Source organism: Fomitopsis serialis, assembly GCF_022376445.1.
Source record: "Fomitopsis serialis strain Sig1Antser10 chromosome Unknown B0H18scaffold_41, whole genome shotgun sequence".
NCBI lineage: Eukaryota > Fungi > Basidiomycota > Agaricomycetes > Polyporales > Fomitopsidaceae > Fomitopsis > Fomitopsis serialis.
In genome coordinates this window covers 132,897-147,502 of record NW_025955001.1, presented here as the reverse complement: position 1 = coordinate 147,502, position 14,606 = coordinate 132,897, and the positions used below count along the sequence as shown (strand labels likewise).

General features: G+C 54.1%; 5 protein-coding genes across 5 annotated transcripts; 3 read left to right on the top strand and 2 right to left on the bottom strand.

The window, feature by feature from the left end:
• Nucleotides 1-91: 91 nt before the first annotated feature.
• Nucleotides 92-2,571, top strand: B0H18DRAFT_431688 (uncharacterized protein). The gene is made up of 9 exons (XM_048038071.1): nucleotides 92-270; nucleotides 333-396; nucleotides 457-769; nucleotides 819-1,349; nucleotides 1,401-1,576; nucleotides 1,629-1,728; nucleotides 1,782-1,871; nucleotides 1,924-2,418; nucleotides 2,467-2,571. Exons 1-8 carry the CDS (start codon nucleotides 151-153, stop codon nucleotides 2,366-2,368), a joined length of 1,839 nt encoding a protein of 612 aa, XP_047892468.1. The 5' UTR covers nucleotides 92-150; the 3' UTR covers nucleotides 2,369-2,418; nucleotides 2,467-2,571.
• Nucleotides 2,572-3,940: 1,369 nt separating this feature from the next.
• B0H18DRAFT_431740 (uncharacterized protein) lies at nucleotides 3,941-4,597 on the top strand. Its single transcript, XM_048038072.1, has 2 exons — nucleotides 3,941-4,067; nucleotides 4,131-4,597. The coding sequence occupies exon 2, from the start codon at nucleotides 4,227-4,229 to the stop codon at nucleotides 4,557-4,559; it is 333 nt and encodes a 110-aa protein (XP_047892467.1). The 5' UTR covers nucleotides 3,941-4,067; nucleotides 4,131-4,226; the 3' UTR covers nucleotides 4,560-4,597.
• An 861-nt stretch (nucleotides 4,598-5,458) lies between these two features.
• Nucleotides 5,459-5,812, bottom strand: B0H18DRAFT_1085497 (uncharacterized protein; the record flags this gene model as incomplete). Its single annotated transcript, XM_048031926.1, has 3 exons — nucleotides 5,459-5,571; nucleotides 5,629-5,745; nucleotides 5,797-5,812. 3 exons carry the CDS (start codon nucleotides 5,810-5,812, stop codon nucleotides 5,459-5,461), a joined length of 246 nt encoding a protein of 81 aa, XP_047892466.1.
• Nucleotides 5,813-7,439: 1,627 nt separating this feature from the next.
• Nucleotides 7,440-9,394, bottom strand: B0H18DRAFT_1012102 (uncharacterized protein). The gene is made up of 5 exons (XM_048029024.1): nucleotides 9,318-9,394; nucleotides 9,198-9,254; nucleotides 8,996-9,143; nucleotides 8,413-8,918; nucleotides 7,440-8,354 (listed from the first exon to the last, which is right to left on the bottom strand). Exons 1-5 carry the CDS (start codon nucleotides 9,354-9,356, stop codon nucleotides 7,785-7,787), a joined length of 1,320 nt encoding a protein of 439 aa, XP_047892465.1. The 5' UTR covers nucleotides 9,357-9,394; the 3' UTR covers nucleotides 7,440-7,784.
• A 1,230-nt stretch (nucleotides 9,395-10,624) lies between these two features.
• Nucleotides 10,625-12,808, top strand: B0H18DRAFT_1119954 (uncharacterized protein; the record flags this gene model as incomplete). The annotated part of the gene is made up of 4 exons (XM_048034030.1): nucleotides 10,625-10,720; nucleotides 10,785-11,168; nucleotides 11,229-12,587; nucleotides 12,641-12,808. The coding sequence occupies 4 exons, from the start codon at nucleotides 10,625-10,627 to the stop codon at nucleotides 12,806-12,808; spliced, it is 2,007 nt and encodes a 668-aa protein (XP_047892464.1).
• Between the last annotated feature and the right edge of the window lie 1,798 nt (nucleotides 12,809-14,606).

Genomic DNA, 14,606 nt, shown 5'->3' with positions numbered 1-14,606 from the left:
TATTGATGGAATGGCAACAATGATTTCCCTTCTTAGCCGAGCTGGAGACCCTTGACTGTTAGCGTAGAGCATCTTAAACAATCATACAACTATCTCTCTTCCACTCTTTCATATTTCTCGACTTTGGGGCTTTTGGCGGATGTGCTGACTATGTCAGAAACTCAAACATACCCTGCATTGCATCTCACAAGTCCAGACCGCATCCAACTTCTGCCTGGCGCTGGCTCCCACGACTGGTCGTCGGAAGCAGGAGGAGTGGAGGTCTCCCAGGTGCGTGGTTTGAAAAGAGACCTCACCCTCAAGTCCTAATCTGAATGAATGTGTACATCTAGCTCGTCCGACTGGCGTCGCAACACCATGCAAGTGAGTACAGCCGCCTCAAATTCGGGCCAAAAGGTGAGGGACGCCGGGAGCTTGTCCACTGCCGATTTGACCGACAGATCCCTGCGTCCCAAGGATGTCCTGTTGCATACGTGCCATTCTCCGTTCAGATGCCGGAGCGCGTGAAGCAGCTGCAGGCACACCAAGCGCGATATGCAACCCGCCAAGTCTGGTGGCTATGCGAGAAAAGGGCGACTGTGTCTACAATGATAGCGGACGATGCACCCGGGTCCCAGGCCCAACCGCGTCTAAGCTATCCGTCGTCAAATCCGGACATACAACAGGAGCTTCGTGCTGCAATATCCTCAAGGCTCGTTCCGCCGTACGGCTGGCCCACGGCATATCTAGACCAGTCGTCTGTCAAGACGTCATGCTCGCATCCCATAAAGTATGACTTTCTCATGCGCCGTTTCAATTCTGGCTAAGCACCTAGGCAGTCTGTCATCCATAATACCGCTCGAACTGTTAGGGATAATATCTCCGCACCTCTCACGGAACGATGATCACTCGCCCGTGATGTTCGACTTGCCGCTTACACATTTTCTGGACCGCATCGTTAGCCAATCTCCCGTTCTCCCGACCAGCGTCACGTCTACCTCCCTCAGTCGCTCATACCCATGTCCTTCCAATATGACAGAGCAGCCGCTGTTTGCGCGCTCCCCCGTACACTCTTCGAGCCGTTCGGTACGGCTCACCCACTTGTTGTTGAACAATCCCACGTTGCGACGAGCCCTGCAACTGACTGCTAGTTCCCATGGGAAGCATTGCAAGCCTGTGTCCACGACTGCGCAACCCACAACCCTCCCAGCGAAGGTGGATGAAAAAACAGTTCCGTCGCGCACGTGTCTTCACGAAGAGATAGCATCCGCACAAGATGCCCTACGAAGATCACATTCCACTTCTTCCGTGTTGACGCAGTCAAGGCCAGACAAGACTGGAGGGATCGGCTGCCCTGCGGCCGGCGAAGTGTGAGTGGCCTCCGAAGTCCAGCATGACGCTTTTCTCATGTCGCAGCTCAGCAGGCTTGATACCTCTCCGCAACACAGACGATCCAGTTCATTCTCTACTCTCAGGGTACCGCTGGACATGCCGCTATTGCCCGCCTTGTCCGATGAGCGCCCCCCTCTTCCTGCTTTGGCGCCGCAGCCATGGTTGTTAGGGAACCTATACCTTTCGTCTTGTCCAGGCAAGAAAGGTTAGTCATGAGATATGTATTGTCACGCATAGACCCTAACTTCGTGTCAAAGTGAGGTTGAGTGGCCCCGTGAAAGGCAAGTGCGGTGTGTGTAGGGATTTGCGGATGGACTTGCAGCGTATTAAGGATTTTGGCATTGCCTGCACCGTGTGGTAAGCCGACCTGTCATTGAATTCACAATGCGCACCCTGTTGACGAAACCTAGCTGCCTTGACGACGAAGAGTTAAAATTGCTCGGGGTTCCTTGGGCAGATTATTCTGCTATCGCCGACGAAGTTGGACTTGACGTCCTGCGGTGAGTCTCTAATTGTATGTAGTTAGATGCCGCTGACTATGTCCGCGCTCAGGATCCCGACTCCGGAAGGCCTGACCCCCAGCTCCGTCTCTGATTTCGACGCCCAATTGACAAAGCTGATCCGGTCTTACACTGTCAATGGTCTCAACGTGCTTGTGCATTGCCGTGGAGGCGTTGGTCGCGCCGGCCTTGTCGCTTGCTGCTGGATGTTGAAACTCGGGCTATGCGGCGGGACCGAATTCGCGGCGTCTACCACGCCTGAAGATCTGCCTACCATGGAGGCTCGAGCGGCGGAGACAACACTACCTGTCAAAAAAGAGACGATGCAGCTCATCGAACGCGTCATTACTGTCGTAAGGCGGCGAAGGAGTCCCAAGGCCGTAGAGACATACGAGCAAGTCCGCTTCCTGGTGGACTTTGTGGAATATCAGCAAAGAACCATGCGGGTTGGCAGTGCCTTGGGTTCGCGGCAGGACTTGACGAGAGACGTGGACTAAGCGGGCTGCAGTTCATGTTGGGTCCTTCGTTCGGCTGGAGAGAAGTTCAGGTGAGTCTTTTGTCGTTTGCCGGAGTGTGACTGACGATCGCTGCCCAGGCGTCATTCGAGTCTCGCACTTCTGTCGATATAGCATATAGATAATGTTGTTCACCGTCGTCATGACCACTCACAGCGTAGATACCATAATAGGAAACGGCGAGACGCCATTTCGAGGCTGTCTCGCTACAGGTATCGAGCTGCGCTCCACCCTCACATCCACGCTGCCGTATACTTGCGCTGCATTGCGTGGAGGAGGAACTCAGGCCCGAAGGTACGTTCACTACCTCTTGGTCGATCTCATATAACGCACAGCGCGATGGCAGGTCTAGTGGGTGAGAATGAAATCATTGTCGACCTCAAACCACAACCGTTGCAAGACCCAGAGCTCGCTCTCCCACCCCTCTCCTCGCAAAACCTCAATACAGAAGACGTTGCGCCGCAAGTCCTCCGTCTCAGTCATTTTTCTTCATCGCGCTTCGTTCTACAGGGTCAGTTCGATTGGCTCGCGCTGACACGAAGCCACTCACTGGATCCATGTCCATCACAACTGAGTTGTCTGGGATTGTCCCTAGACCTCAGGCCCATCCTCGTGCCCGCACGCAGGCACATGTGGGTCGCAAGGTTGAGGCAGCGCAGTCGCGAAGGTGGCGCAGACGATGAGGATGAATGCGACGCTGGAAGAGAAGCGCATGGTGACCGGGTCTACCGCGTAGCTATGGCCCTCAGCTAGCGGCACTGGGGCATTCAGTCATTTTATATCCCGGTCAGACGCGCGCTCGTGATTCCCACCGGTAAGTTACCCTGGGCAGCCCTGGGCACTCTGGGTGCAATACGAGAAGCGCAGTCATTCCGCTTCAATCCGTTGCCCGCATCACTGTCAGGCCCACACGCTTGGGTTCGGCAACGTGCTTGCTTAATGTTATCTCACATGATAGATCGGAAGACGTGCACCATACGCCCTCCCTATGATAATCACCAACGTGATAGCACGGAAGCCTACTGAAGGCATGTTGGTAATAGCGGAGAAGGCGGCGACGCACGCTGCGTTGAGCGGGGAACCCGAGGAGACTCAAGGACACTTGCCACTGTGACTCAGGGCCCGGGGGGCAAGCAGTACTTCCCGGGCTAATGTCTCTCCCTCGACGTTCGTTCTGCACACATTTGGACCGCAATATGATCGCGTACGGCAAGGTATGTCTGCTTATATTTCCACCATGCGTGGACAACCCACTCAAGCTGACACTGTTCATGCGGTGATCTCGGCCAGTGCACCTTTCTTACGCTGCCCTTCAGTCTTGTTTTTTGAAGACTACCCCAAGCTTGCATCGCGCAGAATAGTCCTGAATCATCCTTGGGTGTACGTCCGATACGTCGCACTCAGTCTCATCTTCGAATTACAAACGACTCCCTGGTCGCCGACTCCGTCCCGTCCGAGATGTTGGTGGGTAGTAAACATATTGAGCGCGGTGTTGGTCGACCACTCACTTACAACATCACAGGTGGGATGAAAGAGTATGAAGTGCACTTCGTTCATGAGAGAGAACTCTGGCAGGCGAGCGTGCGTGTCAACTCATCTACTAGTAAAGCATGAGCGTCGAAGAGTGTCGTAAGATGTCGACCCCAGATCATCATTGATTGGTTCTTTGAATCACAGCCAGGCATGTTTCGTTTCAGCTGCATCCCAATGAATAGCAATCGTACTCATACGTCACCAGCAACAGACGACATGCATCCCTCTGTACACTGGTTGGACTGCACGTACTGTGCTCGATGCACCAGTAAGCGCCGAAGTGATTAATGAATGGCATTGCCTAGTAATGCCACACGTTATCTATCACCGCCGTAGAGAATGGTGGTTTCTGTCAAAAGCTGCGGTGCGTATATTATGTGGACCTTTGTTTGAACGGGATCAAATACTTATGACGAGGACGACAAATTGCCACTGTCAGGCAGTCGCATCTGAGCTGCGGTTCGGTGTGCGCTTGCCTATGCAACACGTTCAGGAGCTCGCGTTGACCAATGCTGCCGTTGCCGAGGGCAACGCGCGTGCGCAAGCCCTGTGTCTTACTGCGGTCAACGTCCCGATTGGGGCGGCGATCCGTGCAAAGTCGTTCAGTCTTGGTGTTATGCGTTGCTCGATCGCAGCTTAGTTTGTGCGAAGCTATTCGGACCCACAGCCGATACCTCCGGGCCACCCCGGCAACTGTACTAACTGCTGATAGGTGCACATGTTTGCTGCAGACCGCAGAGGGCCGCAGTCGCAATAGAGGCCGTTACGGCCAACCGATCAGATCTTGTCAACCATGTGCATGATCCTGTGGCACGAGCTGTCAGTCTTGTCGGAACCATGCGATCAGGAAGGGCAGCTCGGTCGATGTCGTTCACGCAGCCGTGCAAGCGCTCTCAGTTCGGACCATGGACGCACTCGGGTCTTGGTAGGGAAAACGAGACATGAGCGCGACGGGGATACGAAGCGACGGCGCAGCGTGTGGATGACGTTTGCACAGCGGCAGCATATGGTTCACCTGCCATGGGATGCATGGGCGGCGATCAAGTGTGGGGCCACCATACGCTGAACATACATCATGGTCCGCAAATATTGGCAACCCGTGCGCGGTCAAGCACCGATGAACGCGGGTAGGCAATGGGTAGGGGCCCGGCCGGTGTCAGAAACAGCCCAACTAGATATACGAGGTGGTACAATTAGGAGTAGAGTACATGCAGAGACGGGCAATACAATAACACAGTTCGCGCAGACCTAGGACAACGACTAGAGAGTCTATGCGGTACGGGTGCCTATAGCTCGCGATCGATACAAGTATAGTATATAGTAGAACAAATGTCCATGGAAGTCATGAGTCAGAGTCAATATGATAGCGTAAATAGCATAAAGTAGTGGTACGTTATGGTGGTGGCCCTTGCGACGAGAACAGCAGAGCAGATACAAAGCACATGTACACGACTGACTATAGGGGTGTTAGCGGAGACAAATGACAAGACTGGGTAGTCTTCGTGAAATGATACCTACAGGAATTGCGGGCATTCGCGGTCAGCCCCGCACACCACGGTCGTGATAAAGGGCAGAAAGCGTTTGTCGCGCCGCCTCTTCCTTGACAGCATTCTGGCTGGAACCAGTGCTTCTTCCGTACTCGACTCCTCTGACTGAAGACACAGTCAGTCTCTGGCGTGATATTGGTCAGTATTATGCACAGTACTCACCATAGGCCACCGCCGTCCACACAGGCTGGTGTAATGGGCCAGATTGATATACTTCCCAGCTCAATGTGCGGGGGCCACCATTGCCTTGCAGGTAGTTGTTGAGTCTCATGCGCCAGTCTATTGACATGGTTAGTGAGTCAACATCATTGAGGGTAATTCGCTACTTACGATCGGGTTCAGACATTATGTGCAGTGCGTAGCTAGGCTTGGCAATTCTTATACCAGAGTTCGTAACGAGGCTCGAAGGAGAAGATGTGGTGAGTATGGGAGAGAGAATATGAGGGAGCCTGAAGGTGGTACACACTATAAAGGAAATCGCTCGCGCCCGAGGATGGTCTCTAAGCCTGCTTGTCCTAGTGAGTCAATGAGTGCACAGCTCAACAACCCGGGATACCACGATTTGGCGGTCCGGGGAACCAAGTGTCCAGACCACTGGATGCGTACGCAAGTACCGCTGATTCGGCTAGCGGCCACTATGACAGCACATCAAAATATGTGTGCGAGCAAAGCGAACATTACCTCAGGGAGTACTCTCGATCAGTTCCGAGTCATCCTATGCGGGTCGTCCGCCGTGGGCGCGCACTGCTGAAGCTCCCCTGCGATGTCTTAATCAAAGGATTGATAATGCGTGAAACAAGCACTGTTGGCGCATGACAGGCGCAGTAGCTGCGTCGGGCTCGGAAGTAGACTCCATATTATGTGCGGATCCTAGGATGGCCTGCCGCGACGACAATAAACGAGCCACCGTTTGCACACTGTGTGGTACGCTTCTTCTGATGCCTGGGAAGAAAGCGTAAGCCCTATCAGCGAGGAAAAGCACATGCCGATATTTGTATATGAATCGCAAGTGTCGACTTCACGAAGCACGAAGAACAGCTGGAGTCACTGTGCGCGTACTGACTCGTAACGTTCAACGACTGCCATGAAAGGTAGATTATCGGTCATGTGACGACCACCGAGTCAGTGAAAGCCAGCGGTTGCGCACTGCGGCTCAGCTTGCGTCAGAGTGTTCCGTCTGTACCACGTAAGTATACTACGGCCGAGTGTCCCTCAGAAAGTACTCAGATCCTCGCTCGGCGTTCATAAGCACAGCGGAAGTATTTCAATACCTTTGGCCACTGTTATCGTTGCGGCACTGCAAGTTCCGTCGCGGCATGAGTCGGTGCAGTCGCAATCGCTGCCCCTGGCTTTAATTCCGAGATCCCGTTTCGTAGATACACACCAAGAGATCCTATCACCTTCATGAGGCAGTGCCCAATCGGCCAGATGCTTCAATTGAATGTCGAGATGTGTGAAAAGGAGCTGGTACCGTGACGCATGATACGCATACGTTTGAACCGCCGGACCGATCCTGAAACTTGACCCCTTCTCTATGTGCTGTCTGTTTCGCGCATGTCTGACTACGCATAAAGTACTATTTGAAACTAAGTATTCGTGCTTCACCCGCAAGTGTAGTGCCATGCACAAGGGATAGCATTCAATTGCCTGTTATGTCGTTATTAACGGGCGTTTGTCGCCGATCACAGTCTACACCTCATGGCGGCATCGTCATCGAGCGACACTGGTTCAACAAAAAGCAGAATCTTACACGGGGCTGTCAACGGTCAGTTGTGCGGACCGCCCTACCAGTGGTAGTATTGCAGCGGAGAGGACAAGCGGAACTGGCGACATTGGCAGTTGGCAGACGTCGCGGTCCTCCAAATTCATCGGAACAGAAACCAGACATGCTTGTCCTCAGGCCGAGCATTGCCTGACTTGCTAGAATAACCAGATGTTGACTTGACAAACTTATGTCAGTCCACGGCTATGTTGCCCAATGCCCGTCGTCTCTGTAGAAAGGCGGTATCCCGATTCTATATGCTATCTCATCCGCAACTGTCAACAGCTATGGGGGATGGAATGGAAGTCGAAACGACGACTGCCATAGCAATGCTGTACGTTACCGCACGTCGTAGCATGCACAATAAGAAGATTGGTCTGAAAGACGTAAGTGCCGAGCCACATACACCTTGGAGGTACACCCAATGCCAGGGCCTCTCCGTCGACATCGGATGTTGACGCACCTGAAGAGACAAGGACTACCAGGAACGGATACAATACACGAAAGCAATGGAATCGTATGTCAACCGGCACAGACAGGTGGTAGCTCGATCCGGTCAACCCTTGCTAACGCGTAACTCGTCTACTCTCCGTCCTACATCCTCAACTCGGTCATCTAGTTCCTTCACATTCTTCTTGATGACCTCTTCGTTCTCCTTGATGCTGCTCTCAACGCCATTCACAGCGCGCTCGAGCTCTTCCAACACTGCTCGAACCCTCTTCTGTTCCTCCTCGAGACTCTCCAGGGTATTCTGAAAACCAGCGGCGGATGTGTGAAGGGCAGAGAGGGTGCGGAGGCGAGTGAGAACATGGGGTATATGTGGCAGAAGCGGTGCAAGACGTGTCAGAATTGGTGTGAGTTGGTCATACAGTGCCGCGGGTATTGTAGGAGCGGAACCGCTGGATGCCGCGGGATGCGGCGATGCAGGGGTCGGTGCGTGATGGGATGACTGCCGGCGTTGGGAACCATGTGGATGAGCACTGGCGCTGGACACGCGCTCGAGGTCGGACAGAAGTAATTTCAGACGACGAGAGATTGAGTCGACGTGGCGCGGTTGGGTGAGGAGTGTTAATTGTGCATTGAGGCGAGTCAGCATAGGCAGAAGCGGCGGTGGCAATGGAGAGAGCTATGCAGATAAAACCTAAATTAATCAAGGGGAAGGAAGGATCCCATCAACGGCTCACCTCATCTAGAGCAGTGCTTGAGGCACCAACACTCTTCTCCAGTTCACCGACGCGACGGTCCATTTCGACAATGTCTTTGACGTCAGGTGCTCCGGTGTTCGTCGACAGCGGGACGATTTGATCGGACAGAACGCGCTTGCCAACATCCTTGCCCTCCCCGACGGTTCCTCTGGCGCCATCTTGTTCGTCCGCCGAGTCTTCCCCGAGAACAACACTGACCAATTTTCCCTTGCCCTCCTTCACCTTGGTGATTTTGCCCAAGCGGTTTTTCACATCCACCATTCCCCGGATCAGCTCGCCCGGGTCATGTCCTGCCTCTCGTTCCCTCTGCAACAGTGGATTTGATGGGTCTGCCAACTCGGTCTCCAGAGTAGACAATTCGGTTTGCAACATCCGAAGTCTGTACGACAGTGGTAGGGCAGGAGTGACAGAGGGCGTTGATGGCGGCGACGTGTCGGAAGTCGGGGATGGAGGATAGACATACTGTATCCGTGGACGGTGATGTTCTGTACAGCCGTGTCAACAAACACGGATAGCGCAAGCCGTCAATGTGATGTATGTTGAGTGAGCTCATGGGACGTACTCTTCTCCGCTTTTCGAAACTTCCTACTGGCCTCCTCTGGGCTCAGGTGAGTGCCGTCCAGCTCCTCGCGCCCACCCGTCTCTCCGTTCTTGCCGCGAACTGCTGGCCTGGCTGTCAGGCCCAGCTCTTCATCACTTGAATCGCCTTTCTAGAGCGCATCTGTTCAGTATTGCCGCGTCGCGAATGCCGACACATAGCATACACTATCATGAGAGGCGGGGAACGCATCCTCAGTCTCATAGACGTCCGGAGCCGTGTCCTGCGATCGGCCGTCCCAGGCGACTATTAGCAAAAACATGATGTGGAGGATCATGCAGCTCACGATGTCGGGGAGATTTGCGTACTTCGTGCTCATTGACATTGCCGTTGAGCTCCAGCACCAAGTACTTCAAAAGGTTGCCGTGCTTGTTGCATCCAGGTCAAATCCAGATTCCGGTGAGCGGTCCGTCACGTGCCTGGCAGGACGGGCGTTTCCGAAACGCGCAACGCGACCCCTATTTGGAAAGTATATGTGCATCCCAATGAGGCAATATGCGCGCCACTACGCGCGCCTCGTATGGTGAAGAGTTCTCACCTTCTCTTAGAGTGCCAAACAGTCCTACGGGATAGCAAAAACACGTCACCTGGGCGATTCGAACACCCGCGAGCTATCTCCCGGTCGTTCGAATCACTCATACCCTACCCAGCCCTACTCACGCCCCGTCCTCGTCGCCCATGTCGCTCTCTCCCTCGCCCACCTCGTCTGCCCGTCGTCGTTCCCGCCACCCGCCTGTCGTCCACGTCACCGCCCGTCGTCCCCGTCACCGCCCGCCGCCCACGTCACCGCCCGTCGTCCACACCTCGTCCCGCCACCCGCCTGTTTGCCCTCGCTCAGTCGCCCTTGTGTCTGCCCGCCACCCTGCTCTTCCCCTCGCGCCACCCTCGTGCCTGCCCCTCGTCGTCCCCGCCACCCACCTGCCGTCCACGTCACCCGTGGCCACCCGTCACCGCCGCCCGCAAAGCTCAACCGCTGACAATCATCGATAGCAGGCGATCCCGTTAACCACTCCGGCAAAGTGACCAATAACCTCGCGGAATTTGAGTCAAGTATGCTGATCAGGTGGGTAATGGGTACTTAGACGGGCTTTTCCCTCCCTATTCTATTGTTTTCATTGCTCCAAAGATTACTATACACGACCCCTGAAGCCATGGCTAACGGACGTCCGCAGCGACCGAGACGAGGAAGGAGGGAGAAAGTAGCATTGATTGTTATGAGCGACATTAAATAGAACAAATACTGTAATAGATAACTGAACGTAAGTTAAGCGATCACTAGCCGCTTACTACTTATCCAGTTAAGATTGGCCTCCTCCAGAACTATCCAACGAAAGAGGCGCGCGTGACAGAAACCCGACAATAACACTGTAAAACGATAGGGAACCTTCGTGTACACTCTAAAATAGAATAGAAAACGAGAAAATATTTGGACTGCTTGCCTACACAAATCCTCATTCGAATTTCGACAGTACTACACGAGAGCATAGTGTGGTGGGTTTTCGACGGTTATTCGGGGAGGCGACGAGGCGAAGCGCCCGCGCCACTGCAGCCCGAGTCATCCGCCTGCCAGCAACATTGCCCGTGCGCAACAAAATGCCGAAGAGGAAGGGAAGCTGGCGCTTCAAGAACCTTGGGATACCACACAAGAAGGCTAAGCGGGCCTCCGGAGCTGACGTAGATGTCGAGATGGTGTGTCAACTTGAATTCATCCTTCCTGTGACAACAAGACTGACCATTAACCTCGCCATGGCAGAAACAGACTGCTCCGAGCAATAGTAGTGCACCGTCACAGTCCGCTTATTCGCATACCTGTAACATGGTACTCGAGAACCATAGCATGAGCCCAGGCTTCGCAGACAAGGATTTGACTGGGACTCACTCACTGCCACCTGGTGAATCTCGCTCGCCGTTGTCTCCATTTCCGAGTTCGTCATTGGACCCACCAAATCCGGCGTCCGAGTTGCCAATGGATAGCCACGAGTTGCAGACAGAGACTGTAGACCCTGGAGTGGCCCTATGGCTTCAAACAGTGGAGTTATTCTTCCCGCGACCTGATGAGTCACAACCAACATCCCAGGCGAACCTAGGGCCAGCGCGAGCAGACTCATTGCTGGAATTTGAGCCTGGCGAACTTGAAGTGAGTTCAATGTGTGTGCTTACATGAGACCTGGCTGATGAAGCTGGTGTTGACTCGAAGGACGAGGACGAGGACGAGGACGAGCCCTGTGATCTCATCAGTATTGCAGATTCAGACTCGGACTCGGGCACAGATCCTGACGAGGATGATGAGATCAGAGATGCAGAGGATGATGTGGAACATGCCATGCGTACCGAGGCCTCACAATCCGATGCTGCCCAGCCTGTCGAGGTTGATGATGACTTCGATCCGAAGGCTCGTCAGGCACCATCGCTCGAGTCCGCAAAGGCTGCACTTGCAGACATCAAACTTCTCCTTCGGCCGCCAAGAAAGACGGGGTATGGATACAAAGACCCCAAATTGGATCGTGTTCTCCAGGAGCGGCTGGAGGGCATGCGCCGTCTTCTGTGCACCTACACGGATCCGCAATCGAACTCCCGATATGGTGTTCGCGCTGGTCAGAACTGGATTTCAGCGTCGCTCCAGGTCGCCAAAGCCGAGGGCGCAGGACCTTGGCATGCCCGCGTGCTACGTCGCCGCACCCAGGCGTACATCCGAGACCGCCAGAATCTCCCCCATAATCTGTACGGCACTTGGGCACGCTCGCAGCTCGACAATGAAGATTTTCGTGAAGAAATCTTCCTTCATCTGCAGTCCATAGGTGAATATGTCAAAGCAGAGGATCTCGTTCATTACCTGGACCAACCAGATGTCAAGGAGCGCTATGGCACCAAGAAAACGATTTCCCTTGCGACAGCACAGCGATGGATGAAGCGTCTCGGGTACCGCTGGATGCTCACACCGCGCGGCCAGTATGTTGACGGCCACGAGCGCGACGATGTCGTTGCTTACCGTCAAGGGAAGTTCCTTCCGAGATGGGCGGAGCTTGAGCCAAGGCTGCGTGAATGGAAGTCTGATGGTACCGAAGATACGGGGCCATTTCCACAGAATCGCAGAACTGTCGTCTGGTTCCACGATGAATCAACATTTTATGCGCATGATCGCCGTAAGCAGCGATGGGTGCACAAGACGGAAAAGGCTAAACCGTACCAAAAGGGCGAGGGTGCATCTTTAATGGTTGCGGATTTCGTTTCTGCTGATTACGGTTGGCTTCGCGCTCCAGACCACTCGGAGGATAATCCAGAGGAAGCGCGCGTCTTCTTCAAGGCGGGCAAGGGACGTGATGGCTATTTTACCTACGAGGAGATTCAGAAGCAGGCAGACGTCGCAATGGACATCATATGCAAACACTTCCCTCACGATGACCATGTGCTCGTCTTCGACAATGCACGCACACATATCAAGCGAGCCGAGGATGCCCTATCTGCCCGGAAGATGCCCAAGTTCCCCCCAAAAAAGGGAAGAACTGGGGCGTCGAAGTACCCGCAAGGGACGCTGACGGCGCGATCATCCACGGGCGTAACGGCGAACCGACCAAGACCACCGTCCAGATGGCTCCGGGTCGTTTGAAGGACGGCTCCCCGCAGTCATTTTATTTCCCACCCGGTCATCCGAACGCAGGGCTTTTTAAGGGGATGGCGATCATCCTGGAGGAGCGCGGTTACGGCGATATGAAAGGCAAGCGCGCCGAGTGCAAAGGATTCAAGTGCCCACATCAGCAAAACATCGACTTCGTCTGAGACTGTCTGACTGTACTGATGTCGGGCATCTCAGGCTGAACAGAGCATCGGACCATGACATCTGAAAAGAGTAGATTCATTCCTGTTGTCAGACCGCATTTCTGACATCGGGCTGAAATCAGACCGCTGTCAGGCGAGGACAGATTGCTCTCAGAGCACCTCAGACAGACTCTGACCAGCACGCGCAGCCGCGGGATGCACCACAATCGTTCAGCGATTAACGAGTGCACTTGCATTCAAGGTACTGTATAGAATGTCCTCCAGTGGGAATACTAGATACTATAATAAACGGAGCATGAGGCATCAAAAAGCAGATGTCCACAAAGAATTGAAAGGCAATGACAATCCCAGATCGAACGAAAGACGTAATGAACCAACCGAAATCGACAGAGAAGCCGATGCCAACGCGGATTATACTTGAAATGGAAACTAGGGTGGGTTGTACAAATCGTAAAGCCAGGTATCAAGACGGTGGCGCCTGCACCACGATCGACAGGCACTTCTCAGAGCCCTGCTGCGTCTTCGAATGCGACATCTATTGCTCACGCTGCGGAGGCCTTTGTTGGTGCTCAACGGCGTCACTGCGAGATGCAATGATGCATTAAATAAAACTCAGACATCGAGGGAAATAATCGATTCATAGACACGCACCTCAAGCTCGTCATCATTGTCGGACTCCGAGTCAGAGACGAACATCTTGGTAGCCTTTGCCTTCTTCTGGGCAATCTCCTCGGCAGGCAAGGCGTCCACCATGTCCATCGCAGGCTTCGGAAGCATTTGCATGATGCGATCGGACGCCGTGAGGATGCTCGCCCACGCATCTTCGTCGAGCGTCTCGATGAGGATACGGTAGTCGACGAGTCGGTGACGCCAAGCATCATTGCTGAACTTGTCTGACTTCGGATCATACTCATGCTTGCCAGTCTTCCAGAGGGTCCAAGCCCGCTCCACCTGCAAAGTACAAGATTATTCAATCATCCTAGCAGCGTCCACATCAAAAGCGTCGAGAGATAAGACTTACGGCAATTGCTGACATGAGTAGAGCACCGCGGGGATAGTCAACAGAGCCGCCGTGCGCTGCCCGTGTTGCCTGCAGGTGGTATGCAAGGGTCTCCAGTATCTCGCGCGACTGGAGACGGCCTCGCCTCTACACGACGCGAATGGCAATCAGAGTGATTCCACAAGTAGAAATAGATTTTATACCTTGACAGTTCCATCCGGCCGCTGACGAACATCGCCCCATAGGAACGACGCTGTCCCTGGAATGGGAACATCCTTCTCGGTGTCCTCGCGCAGCTGGGCAGCAACGTAGGTGGCACGTAGTGCAGCGGACATGACACTGTCACCCCAGTACTTGCCTACGGCAGCGACACCATTCTTCCCGAGGCTCGTGCGCCAGTCGTGGCACTTCCGCTGACGCGACCGAAAAGAACACAAAAGCCACACAAAAACCCAACCGTGAGGTCGAGCAGTGGTATGCGAGGCCTCTGCGTCTATGAGATGTACGGGGGACTGTACAGTGGTCTAGGTAAGAAGGAGGAGGACGGACAAGACTCCGAACGACGTGGGAGAGCTTCGAAGATGTCGAAGACTGTTCGAAGACGAGGGCTAAGCCTCGAAGGTAGGAGGGAGGATTTCGACAGACGTGTCGAACGAACGGTGACAAGGAAGGCGAGCGACGGCAGGAGAAGAAGTGTAGAGCCTCTCGGGGCAACTACGAGCTGGCGAACGTACTGGCGAACTGACTGACTGGCTTCGAACGTACTGACTGACTGGCGAACTTGCTGACTTCCGAACG

Coding starts and splice junctions, on each gene's coding strand:
- B0H18DRAFT_431688 (XM_048038071.1), top strand. CDS start 151: ATGTCAGAAACTCAAACATACCCTGCATTGCATCTCACAAGTCCAGAC. Junction 1,729..1,781: donor GGCATTGCCTGCACCGTGTG/GTAAGCCGACCT, acceptor GACGAAACCTAG/CTGCCTTGACGACGAAGAGT. Junction 1,872..1,923: donor GTTGGACTTGACGTCCTGCG/GTGAGTCTCTAA, acceptor GTCCGCGCTCAG/GATCCCGACTCCGGAAGGCC.
- B0H18DRAFT_431740 (XM_048038072.1), top strand. CDS start 4,227: ATGCCACACGTTATCTATCACCGCCGTAGAGAATGGTGGTTTCTGTCA.
- B0H18DRAFT_1012102 (XM_048029024.1), bottom strand. CDS start 9,356: ATGTCAATGAGCACGAAGTACGCAAATCTCCCCGACATC. Junction 8,919..8,995: donor GTTTCGAAAAGCGGAGAAGA/GTACGTCCCATG, acceptor ACGGCTGTACAG/AACATCACCGTCCACGGATA. Junction 8,355..8,412: donor CAAGCACTGCTCTAGATGAG/GTGAGCCGTTGA, acceptor TTATCTGCATAG/CTCTCTCCATTGCCACCGCC.